Here is a 12,985-nt window from a genome sequence, read left to right on the forward strand (position 1 = left end):
GAATATTTATATAGTTATTCATATATTTATATATTCTATTCAGTATATTCAATATTTATTCAGTATATTCAATATTTATTCAGTATATTCTATGTTCCAGGTTGCTTTAGGCTCTAGTGACATAATGTGGACAAAATCAGACATGGTCCCTACTCATTCAAAGTTCACAGTGTAAAGATACTTACCAGATCCTAAGGCTTCAGCTTTTTTCACAAACGTTATTACCTGGTAGATAGAATAATCTGAGATGTTTCTTTTGCATTTCAGTAAAAATGGAGCCAGAGTATCTCCAATGCAAGGATCAAAGCCATAATCAAACATATGGAGAAGGGGCCAGTAGGTAGCCTAAAAGGAAGCCATTTCTGGTTATAGACACGCACCAAGTAATAATGTTTCAGTCAACACAGGACCGTATATATGATGGTGGCTCCATAAGAGTATAATGGAGCTGAAACATTCTGTCACCTTTTGACCTCACAGCTGTTCTAAGGGAATAGCACATTGCATTACTCACATATTTGTGGTGATGCTGGTGTAAACAAGCCTACTGCTGTGCCAGTCATTTAAAAGTATAGCACATACAGTTACGTAAGTATGTAATACTTGATAACAAATGTTAATGGTTTATGTATTTACCACATTATACTTTTTAATCATTATTTTAGTGTGCACTCCTCCTACTTATGAGAAAAGATTCAATGGTAAAACAGCCTCAGGCAGGTCCTTTAGGAGGTCTTCTGAAAGAACGCATTGATATCATAGGAGATGACAGCTCCATGCCTGTTAGTGTTTCTGAAGATCTTTCAGTGGGAGAAGATATGGAGGGAAAGACAGTTGCATTGATGAGCCTGAGCCTCTGCAGGCCTAGGCTAATGCGTGCGTTTGTGTCTTAGTTATCAACAAAAAAGTTAAAGAAGTAGAAACATTAAAAAAAAAATAAAGCTTAAAATAGCTTATAGGATAAAGCAGTTTAGAAAGAAAATATTTCTGTACAGCTATACAATTTATGGTTTAAGCTAAGTGTTATTACAAAAGAGTCAAAAAGTTGTTTTAAAAAAGTTTATAAAGTATAAACGGTACTGTAAACTAGGGCTAATTTATTATTGAGGAAATAAAATTGTTTATACATTTAGTGTAGCTTAAGTGTGCAATGTTTATAGTCTACAGTGTTTCACATTCACTCACCACCCACTCACTCACTCACCCAGAACAACTTCTAGTCCTGCAAATTTCATTTATCCTAATTGCCCTGTACAGGTGCACAACTTTGTATGTTTTATACCATATTTTTACTGCATTTCTCTACGTGTAGATATGTTAGAAACACACATACTTCCCATCGTGTTCCAACCTGCCTACAGGATTCAGCACAGTATAACATGCTGTATAGGTGTATAACCTAGGAGCAATAGGCCAGACCATCTAGGTTTATATAAGTGCACTCTATGATGTTCATACAGCAATGAAATTGACTAGCAATGCATTTCTCAGAACGTATCTTAGTCCTTAAGTGACACATGTCTGCACATACCAGGTATACATGAATACAATTTTTGCGAATCCATCTCTTACAAACTGAGTTCAAAGTTAAAAAGCATTAGTACATAGTTCCAATTACCTTAAACTGTAGGATTTTCTTTCTTCAGTTTTTTAAAATTATATTTTAAGTTCTGGGATACATGTGCAGAATGTTCAGGTTTGTTACATAGGTATACACATGCCATGGTGGTTTGCTGCACCCATCAACCCGTCATTTACATTAGGTGTTTCTCCTAATGCTCTCCATCGCTTTGCCTTCCACCCGCTGACAGGCCCTAGCGTGTGATGTTCCCCTCCCTGGGTCCATGTTTTCTCATTGTTCAGCTCCCACTTATGAGTGAGAACATGTGATGTTTTGTTTTCTGTTCCTGTGTTAGTTTGCTGAGAATTATGGTTTCCGGCTTCATCCATGTCCCTGCAAAGGACATGAACTCATTCATTTTTATGGTTGCATAGTATTCCATGGTGTATATGTGCCACATTTTCTTCATCCAGTCTATCATTGATGGGCATTTGAATTGGTTCCAAGAATGGCGATCATTAAAAAGTCAAGAAACAACAGATGCTGGAGAGGATTTGGAGAAATAGGAACGCTTTTACACTGTCGGTGGGAGTGGAAATTAATTCAACCATTGTGGAAGACAGTGTGGCGGTTCCTCAAGGATTTAGAACCAGAAATACCATTTGACCCAGCAATCACATCACTGGGTATATACCCAAAGGATTATAAATCATTCAACTATAGTTTTAAAGTGAATTTTGCTAAGTTTTATTGTCATCTCAGTTTTTTAAAATTATTTGGATTTTTTGTTCATGTGTTTTGCTTGGTGAGTAAAACTGCTATTTAAATCCAATAGGGTAAATTTAAAGGTAGGAAATAGAGAGGAGTGTGAATGTAAATAATCCAGTTTGGCTTCTTACAATAGTTCATTTTCCCAGATAATTGTTTATTTATTTATTTATTTATTTTTTTTAGACGGAGTCTCGCTCTGTCACCCAGGCTGGAGTGCTGTGGCCGGATCTCAGCTCACTGCAAGCTCCGCCTCCCGGGTTCACGCCATTCTCCTGCCTCAGCCTCCCGGGTAGCTGGGACTACAGGCGCCGCCACCTCGCCTGGCTAGTTTTTTGTATTTTTTAGTAGAGACGGGGTTTCACCGTGTTAGCCAGGATGGTCTCGATCTCCTGACCTCGTGATCCGCCCGTCTCGGCCTCCCAAAGTGCTGGGATTACAGGCTTGAGCCACCGCGCCCGGCCTGTTTATTTATTTTCTTTGCCTCTCCCTGAGAAAGGAGATTTGGGTTCTATGCCTACCTGCCTTCATTCCCTTCCACCACAGTGGTCAGATCCATTAAAGAACATAGTCCTTGGTCAGATCAACATAGGATTCATGAAGACCAACTCTCAGAAAAGAGGAATATGCAACGATTGTCATCGCAAACTGCCAAATAAAGAATATCCTTAGTGATGTTTTCAAAATATATTGACAGGAGTTGAGTCATATCCTTACATGTCACTGCCTCTCCCCACAGTGGGATGAACACTTGCATCTGAATGATTGCCTTTCATTTCCTGGGCTGGATTTGAGTTTGCTGTCCTGATGCTGCCAGTGCATTCAGTTAGAACTGTGCTGTGCTAAGTCCATTACTCAGCATTCAAGAAAATAAGAAATGATCAGAAGATGTTGGCCTTAGGCTAAATCTATCAATCACATGAACTAAACTCTGTCCAACAAAAGAAGTCATATAATGTCTTTTTATGGAAAAGGTTCTTAAAATGTGGTCCTCAGACCAATTGCATCACCCCTTGAGAATTTGTTGGAATTGTAAATTCTTGAGCCCTCACCCCAAATATCAGAAACTCTGGGGATGAGGCCCATCAGTCTCTTTTTATCAAACCTTTCCAGTGTTTCTGATACATGTTAAAGAGACACAGAAACATTTTTGTTGTTGTTGTTGTTAAGCTACTTGGTATGCACATAAAATTTAGATTATGCTGAAAAAGGTACAAGGACATATTTGTATGGCTGCCAATGTAAAATGGGAAAAGCCCTGGAAAGTGAAAGAGAGACAGAGAGAAGAGAGAGAGAGAAAGGAAAGAGAGGGGAGAGGGAGAGGGAGAAAGGGAGAGAGACAGAGAGGAAGAGAGAGACCGGGTGCAATGGCTCACACCTGTAATTCCAGCACTTTGGGAGGTTGACTTGAGGTCAGGAGTTCAAGATCAGCCTGGCCAACATGGTAGCAGAGAGCTGGGATTGTACCACTGCACTCCAGCCTGGGCAACAGAGTGAGACGCCATCTCAAAACAAACAAACAAACAAATAAATAAATAAATAATTTTTTTTGAGACAAATTTCTCTCTTCTTTCCCAGGCTGGAGTGTGATGGCACAATCTCAGCTCACTGGAAGCTCTGCCTCCCGAGTACAAGCGATTTTCCTGCCTCAGCCTCCTGAATAGCTGGGATTACAGGTGCTGGCCACCACACCTGGCTAATTTTTTGTATTTTTAATGGAGATGGGGTTTCACCACATAGGCCAGGCTGGTCTCGAACTCTTGACCTCAGGAGATTCACCCGCTTCAGCCTCCCAAAGTGCTGGGATTACAGGCGTGAGCCGCTGTGCCTGGCCAATAAATAATTTTTTTAAACAGCCAGGAAATATGTATTTTTCCCAAATATGTAAAACTATTTGTTCTAAGGGAAATTGTTTTTGCAGTGAATAGAGTAATTAAAATAATACTAAGGAAATTCCTTATTTGGCAGTTTGCAATGACAATTTGTAAATTTGTATGTACATCATTTCTGAGAATTAGTTTTCCTGAATCCTTTTTTTTTTTTTTAAGGCTATATGTGCACAACGTACAAGTCTGTTACATATGTATACATGTGCCATGTTTATGTGCTGTACCCATTAACTTATCATTTATATTAGGTATATCTCCTAATGCTATTCCTCCCCACTCCTCCCACCCCATGACAGGCCACAGTGTATGATGTTCCCCACCCTGTGTCCAAGTATTCTCATTGTTCAGTTCCCACCTGTGAGTGAAAACATGCAGTGTTTGGTTTTCTGTCCTTGCGATAGTTTGCTCAGAATGGTGGTTTCCAGCTTCATCCATGTCCCTATAAAGGACATGAACTCATCCTTTTTTATGGCTGCATAGTATTCCATGGTGTATATGTGCCACATTTTCTTAATCCAGTATATCACTGATGGACATTTGGGTTGGTTCCAAGTCTTTGCTATTGTGAATAGTGCCACAATAAACATACGTGTGCATGTGTCTTTATAGCAGCATGATTTATAATCCTTTGGGTATATACGCAGTAATGAGATGTTTGGGTCAAATGGTATTTCTAGTTCTAGATCCTTGAGGAGTCACCACACTGTCTTCCACAATGGTTGAACTAGTTTACAGTCCCACCAACAGTGTAAAAGCATTCCTATTTCTCCACATCCTCTCCAGCACCTGTTGCTTTCTGAATTTTTAACAATCTCCATTCTAACTGGAATGAGATGGTATCTCATTGAGGTTTTGATTTGCATTTCTCTGGTGATCACTGATGATGTGCCCATCTGATAAAGGGCTAATATTCAGAATCTACAAAGAACTTAATTTACAAGAAAAAAAATCAAACAACCCCATCAAAAAGTAGGTGAAGGATATGAACAGACACTTCTCAAAAGAAGACATTTATGCAGCCAACAGATACATGAAAAAATGCCACCACCACTGGTTTTCCTGAATCCTATGTTGATATGTACAAGGACTATGATCTCTAATGGATGTAAACACTGTGGAGGAAGAGGATGGAGGAAGGCAGGCATAGTGCTCAAATCCTCTCTTTTCTCAGGTAGAGGCAAATTAAAATAATTATCCGGGAAAACTGACTTTTGTGAGAAGTCAAATCAGGTTATTCAGATCCGGACATTTCTTTTATTTCCTTCCTTTTACTCTACTAAATTACTGATTAAATCATTTTACAAGTTATTTTCTGTCACTTTTAAAAAATTTTTCAGCTAAGAAAGAAGAGCTACCTCTTTTCCCGCACTCCAAAAACACACCTCTAAAAATAGGGATACACATTTGCACACAGAAAGACACATGAGAGGGTTCCACATACATCTGTCTTTTTACATGCCAGTTAAAACTTATGGGTAAGTTTAATACATTGCTGTATATGACAGATATACAAATTTAACAAAATATGTTTTTTTGCTAAAATTAAATGTTATTTATTGTAGATTGTGTCACAGAATGTAGATTCCATTTCAAACTGAAATTTCCGTTTAAAACACTATGCAAAAGAGCCCTAGCCATTTCATGTGGAATTAATATATTTTTCCATTTTGTTTCACAGAAGTATGGAGCAGTGGGATCGCTTTCGTGATCAACAGGAGGACGTTGATAGCTGTTCTGAATCTGTAAAATTTGATGCTCGGTCAATGACAGCTTTGCTTCCTCCGAGTAAGTGGAGGGGGATGGGCTGCCCATGGAGGTCATTCTTAGAGTTATTGACAGTATATAAAATTATAGTCTTGAGACTTACCTTAAATGTATATGGATGTTAAAATTACACTTATTTGACCAATAGGGGTATTCTTGAGACAGAATAAAAATAAGCTTAAATAAAAGTAAGGCGGTAGTATATGAAATTAAATTAATCTACAACACTGATTGAGTCCTCTGACTTCCCAGCTACAATATTAGGTCCTGGAGATAAATATGATCCTAGCACCGTGAACTAATATTTGAAAATCGTGGGTAGTAGGTGCCTGTATTCGTTTTCCAGAGTTGTTGTAACAAATGACTGCAAATTGGGAGGCTTAAAACAACAGAAATTTATTCACTCACAGTTCTGAGACCCAGAAGTCTAAAATGCAGGTGTCAGACCATGTGCCTTTTTGAAGACTCTAAGGAAGAATCTTCCTGTGCCTCCTCCCAGCTTCTAGGGGCTCCTGGCAGTCCTTACTGTTCCTTGCCTTTGTAGCTGCACCACTCTCATCTCTCCCTCCTTCTTCATATGGTCTTCTTTGTGTAGCTATTTGTTCTTTTCTTACAAAGATATCAGTCTTCAGATTAGGGTTCACCCTAATCCAGTATCACTTCATTTTAACTTGATTACATCTCCAAAGACCCTATTTTCAAATAAACTCACTTTCACAAGTACCTGTGATTAAAACTTCAACATATCTTTTGCGGGCACACAATTCAACCCCGTATAGCAGTAGTGAAACACGTTTGCACAGGTTATGACAACAGCTCAAAAGTAGCGATACTCAGCTGTATCTCAACAGGATCGTTTAAGATGTCAGGAGGAGTTACTTATAATTCTGCTAAACCTAAAACCATAAATACATATCGCTAAGGGGATGGGTGGAGACAGAAAAGACAGAGAAGACATTTCAGTGTGAAGAAGCAGCATATACAAAGTTAAAGGCTCATATATGAGTTTTTGCATAGCAAACCTGAAATACAGACCTCAACTCCAGGGTGACCATGGATCTTGTGTTCTGTGTAAAGGATGGATGGGAGGATATGGCACAAGCGAGACACATACAAGTAAAGATAATAGTGAGGGCTGTTACTCACAGAAATAATGAGAGTTTGAAGAAGGAGGAGAGAGTCATTGGGAGCAGAGAAAAAGCAATCGAAATGTTTGAGACCTATTTAAAAGGTAGAATTTACATTTATGATGATAATTTAGAGATGAAGAAAATGAGTCCTGCTTTTCAGGCTTAATCAACCTGGCAGGTGGAGCATATCTCAACTTGCTTCTATTATGGGTTCTTTTTCTTTTTTCCTTCAATCTTTTCTTTCCTTTCCTTTTCTGTCTTTTCTTTCTTTCTTTCTTTCTTTCTTTTTTTTTTTTCTTTTTGAGACAGGATCTCACTTTTTCGCCTAGGCTGGAGTGCAGTGGTGTGATCACAGACCGTTGCAGCCTCAACTTCTTGGGCTCAAGCAATTCTCCCACCTCAGCCTCCTAAGTAGCCTGGATTGCAGGGACATGCTACCACGACTGGCTACTTTTTATATTTCTTGTAGAGACACGGTTTCTCCACGTGGCCCAGGCTGGTCTCAAACTCCTAGGCTCAAGCCATCCTCCCGCCTCAGCCTCCCAAAGTGCTGGGATTACAGGCTTGAGCCACTGCATCCAGCTCTTTTCTTTTCTTTACTTTTGAAAAACTTTCTCGGCCGGGCGTGGTGGCTCAGGCCTGTAATCCCAACAGTTTGGGAAGTCTAGGTGGGCAGATCACGAGATCCGGAGATGGAGACCATCCTGGCTAACACAGTGAAACCCCGACTCCACTAAAACTACAAAAAACTAGCCGGGCGCGGTGGTGGGCCCCTGTAGTCCCAGCTACGCGGGAGGCTGAGGCAGGAGAATGGCATAAACCCGGGAGGCGGAGCTTGCAGTGAGCTGAGATCCGGCCACTGCACTCCAGCCTGGGCGACAGAGCGAGACTCTGTCTCAAAAAAAAAAGTTCTCTTCTTTTCTTTTCAACACCTTAACCTTGTTTGTTGCAACCTGAAAGTAAAATTTACTTTTTTAAATTGATCAGTGAAAGCAATGACCACAGAAAATAAATTTTTAATGACCATTGTATTCACCTAATCAGAGAAAGGACTTCCTCATCTATTATTTCCCCTCTATATTGATTTCTCTCTACTACAATTAGTATCCCATTATATAAATCACCATGCCATAGAAATGCATACGAATAAAAGATTGCTGTTATTAATATGTTCTGAAATATAGAGAAGGTGGGCTTCACTGATCCATTCTAAAGATTAGTCAAAATGTGAATCACTTGGTTTATTTCATTTTTCTTAAATATTGTTTACATTGTATTCAAATCATAAGAGGTATCCAAATACAAAACTATTGAGAAGGAATTGGACAATAAAATTATTTTAACATTGTAGTCATTGAAAATAAATATTTGCCCTATCTGATTTTAAAATATTAAAAATTACATAGTTACTTGAGAAAATTTTGTCATCCAGAATATCTTCCCACGTGAATGCTGAATAAAATTTGTGTTTGTATATGTAAGTGTCAATATTAAAATGTACCAACTGATTCCAAAAAATCAGACAAGCACAACTTGTAGAGCACGGTAACTTTGTTGTGGATGTTTAGTGAGTGGATAAGTCAATCAAGTGTCTATAATGATACCTGGATTGGCTTTTCCTGTGACTGCCCCTTTCTTTTCTACTGCATAAATCTGGACCATTTTTTCTTCTTTTTTATTCCAGTAGGCTTGGTAGTAACAATGTAATTGGAGATTAAAACAATTTTAATTATGGAAGAAGATAACAGTTTCTAACAGTAAGCTGGGCTTTTTTGTTTTATTAGATCCTAAAAACAGCCCTCCCCTTCAAGAGAAACTGAAGTCCTTCAAAGCTGCACTGATTGCCCTTTACCTCCTTGTGTTTGCAGTTCTCATCCCTCTCATTGGAATAGTGGCAGGTAACGTGATCCAGAGTTTTGAAATTTAGTAACTCATCCGTGAATTATTCATTGCCAAAGCAAAAAAGAAGCATTCAGTCTTTTATATATGGTACATTCATAAAGAAAATACTATATTACAAAGAGTCCTTCAAATTTATTAAATTAAAAAACAGATTCTGCAAAGTTAAGTAGAAAGAATAGTTTTTAAATTAGAAAAAAAAAACAAAATAGAACGGAAATAAGAAGTGCAAGATAAAAATACAGATTTGTAAAAGTAAAATGAAAAGGACTAAACTCTTTCAAAAATATATTTTCCTCTAGAGTCCTCTCTTTCTAATGTGCGTGACAAATTTCAAAAGTATTCGTTTTGCCAATGTGAAGAAATAACGTGATCATTTACATTAACAATGGCTGTAATATAAAAAACAAACCTGTTGTCCAGGAGAAGCTCTTCTATTCTTAGTACTAAGAGCAGAAAAAATATTTCTGTCAGTTTTTTTTTTTTTTTTTTTTTTTTGAGACGAAGTCTCGCTCTGTCACCCAGGCTGGAGTGCAGTGGCTGGATCTCAGCTCACTGCAAGCTCCGCCTCCCGGGTTTACGCCATTCTCCTGCCTCAGCCTCCTGAGTGGCTGGGACTACAGGAGCCCGCCACCTCGCCCGGCTAGTTTTTTGTATTTTTTAGTAGAGACGGGGTTTCACCGTGTTAGCCAGGATGGTCTCGATCTCCTGACCTCGTGATCCGCCCGTCTCGGCCTCCCAAAGTGCTGAGATTACAGGCTTGAGCCACCGCGCCCGGCCTTCTGTCAGTTTTTAAAGAGAGGAGACCTTGTAGAATAATGGCGTACAACTTAGTAAAATCCAGTTTATATGACCATACTTTTCATAGGGATATTATTTAAAATATCTCTAAACATAACCTGATAGCATCCTCTCAAATAAAAAATATAGAACGTGTTACTTGGGCTGAAAGTGATGTTCTGGAGGTACATATTTCTTTGGAGAGGCTGACTTGAACTGAAGATGGATTTGACTGTTTCTACAAGGGTAGATAGCTTGTATATACCTTTAGCACGTATGTAAATATTATTCCCCTTGTAGCATTTTGGATGGATTTGATGTATTTTGATTGGCATTTGAATTTATATGCCTTATAGCTCTCCTCTTCTCTACATGACTGATAAAATGTCTGCCCATATGCTCTAATAAGAGATATGCGGGGAATAAGATACATTTTTATGTGCATACTAAGCAGCTTAACAACAACAACAAAAAAGTTCCTAAAGACCAGGCCAAACTTCCTCTGCTACAGGGCAGTCTAAGGAAGTATTCCAAGACACAGCAAAAATTTCACTAAGAAAGAAATAATAAAAACAATAATATACTCTTACAATTAACCTCTGTATAGACACTGTAATTATTCTCATTATCCACATAAGAAAATTCAGACAGCTCAGTATTGGAGCTGGAGTTCCCATCTAAGACTTCTGAACCCTAACCTCTGGTCTATTGTCTCCCAGTTTTATTGAGTTTTTATAAAACAATATGGTCGGCCAATAAAAAACAAAAAAGTCACCACAGGAAAATATTTTTCATAGGTAACAATTAACTTCTTTTTGGCCATTAAAAATAAACTAAAACAAATCCAACCATAACAATCAAACCAACCAACCAAACTATTGTTATCTGAGTAAAAGGACATGTTAATGTTTGGCATTAAACAGTCAACTTCCTCATAATCAAGGTTATCTGTATTTTGTTTATGTCTATGCTTATCTGTAATTTGAAATGCTTAACTAAAGGATGCTTCATTGTAGGGATTATTACCTGTAAGCCAATTGGAATTTGAGTACATTTCATCACTTTTATGCAAATCAGTGCCTGCAGAGCCAAGACCAGGGACCGCAGCTTCTGATAAGCTCATGCAGAATGCAGACAGGAGTCGGAAAATAATTCAAGTTTCTAACCGAGTTCAAAGTCCGTGAGCTATTAGAAAATACTACCAAGTTAACACGTTTGTTATGGAGTTTACAATGATTGAACTAGTCTGTTTACTAAAACTACAATAGGTACCTACTAAAATTGACTAGATGCTACGAATGTTCAAATTTTATAAGTTCACATCAGTGCGAGATTCACCAGAATTTGGAAAAGACTTCACTATGTTTATTATGTATTAATAAGAAACAATTGACAATCCACTTACACCTTTAATTAAATTGTAGATCAGTGTATTTTTCAAAAAGAAACTGAAAAGCAATATATATCTCTATTTGGCATAAAAAATTACAAATGTAGACAAAATAGATCCCTAAAATGATAGAAGTTTGACAACTATGAATTGATGGATGAAATAGAATATTATATATAAAACTCTAAATATGAAGTGAATTATATATTGAGGGTTATTTTCTTAATTATAAGATTTATTCTATTTACAACCTTTTCTTAAAGAAGCTGCTGAAACACTATCAGAGTGTGATAGCATAATACTGTGTCAGAACAATAAGAAAAAAATCAAGAATTTATGTTTATATATGTATCAATTATTACTGAAATACTGAAAATTCTTTAGCTGAAAACAGTATCTATTTGGGGTAGGAAAAGATAATTCCAACATGAAAGAGTAGATATGATCTATAGAATCAAATATAACCCTGTCCTTAGGTTTTTGCACAGACCATAAAATTCTGTCTCCTTACATATGTGAAACAGAAAAGTCACAAAATGCCATCTCTCCAATAAAAATAAGTGAACTTTTGAAATATAAACCCTGGCATTCTTTACCTAGATCTACGACAAAAAGTTAACATTTTAATGAAAAATTAGTTTTCACTCAGGGTTCGATGAAACAGGAAATTTGTGTTTTTAGATCTGTTAATAAAATGTAGCATTTACTGTCAACTCATGTTTAACTTGTGTCAAATTAAAAATAGTTGGTCATGTGACCTTAGTCAAATTGGAGCTTCTCTTTCCATATTGTGAAAAATATTAGCTTTACTGATACAAAATAAATCTTATTTCCAATGAAAGTAAAACTATATGGCTGAGCAATATAAGGGCAATGTACATAGTAAAATAAAGCATAGAGATAACGTTGTTCATGGGAACATCCAACTCCAGAAAAATATTTTTATCACACAATACTAATTCCCCACAGTCAATCAATATTGGGCATATAGATACTTGAATCACACATCTTGAATCCAAATATTAATAATAGCAAAAATCTGAAATTTATCAAATGCTTATTACATGCCAGGAAGTCGTCTAAGTATTTTACATATAGTTCATTTAATTATTTGGACACTGACTGTTAGTACCCCATTTATACAGATAGTGAAATAGAGGCAATGACAGGTTAAGTAACTTGTCCAATGCCATAGTATATAAAGTGCAGAGCCAGAATTGCTAGTCTAGGCAGTTCTATTCTAGAATCTAAATTTGTAACTGCTACTTCAAAAGAAATAATCATCAAAAAAGGACAATGCTAGAGGAAAATTTTGAAGTAATTTTGAAAAAATTGTTTATTTGGGCTTCTGATTGTTACAGTCAAATTCCATTCCCGATTGTTCTTTTATTCCCAGAGTTACTCAAGCAGAGTTTTCCGCACAGTATATAGTAATTAAATCACAGAATTAACGAATGCGTGGATGAGGCTGTCAACCCAAAACTTGCTCCCCACAATGAATTTAGTAAATGTGATGAGATACAGTTAAGAAATATACTTTTATTTCCAAGTTATTGATATGTTAAGAAATATAGAATAACATGCTCAATATCAACTCTATTGTAGATCACATCAAAGTATTGTCACACACATTTTGTTATTCCAAATAAGCTAATATTAAATTAATAAAATCAGGAAAAATATGGTATCATGTATTTTTTGAAATTAGAATTTATTTACATATTTAGGATGACACTCTTAGTGTAATAATAGCTACAGTAGTAATGCTCATCAAACAGCTTCTTGTTTTTTTTTTTTTTTTTTT

General features: G+C 37.0%; 1 protein-coding gene across 3 annotated transcripts in view; it reads left to right on the forward strand.

The window, feature by feature from the left end:
• Positions 1–12,985, forward strand: part of MSR1 (macrophage scavenger receptor 1) — an 87,837-nt gene that overhangs the window by 9,664 nt on the left and 65,188 nt on the right. For all 3 annotated transcript variants that reach the window (XM_011934892.1, XM_011934893.1, XM_011934891.1), the window contains exons 2-3: positions 5,897–6,003; positions 8,897–9,010. In XM_011934892.1, the coding sequence (XP_011790282.1) occupies positions 5,901–6,003; positions 8,897–9,010 (217 nt within the window). In that variant the 5' untranslated portion in view covers positions 5,897–5,900. The remainder of the gene's footprint in view (positions 1–5,896; positions 6,004–8,896; positions 9,011–12,985) is intronic.

The sequence above is a fragment of the Colobus angolensis genome, unplaced genomic scaffold, assembly GCF_000951035.1.
Source record: "Colobus angolensis palliatus isolate OR3802 unplaced genomic scaffold, Cang.pa_1.0 Scaffold14, whole genome shotgun sequence".
Taxonomy (NCBI): Eukaryota; Metazoa; Chordata; class Mammalia; order Primates; family Cercopithecidae; genus Colobus; species Colobus angolensis.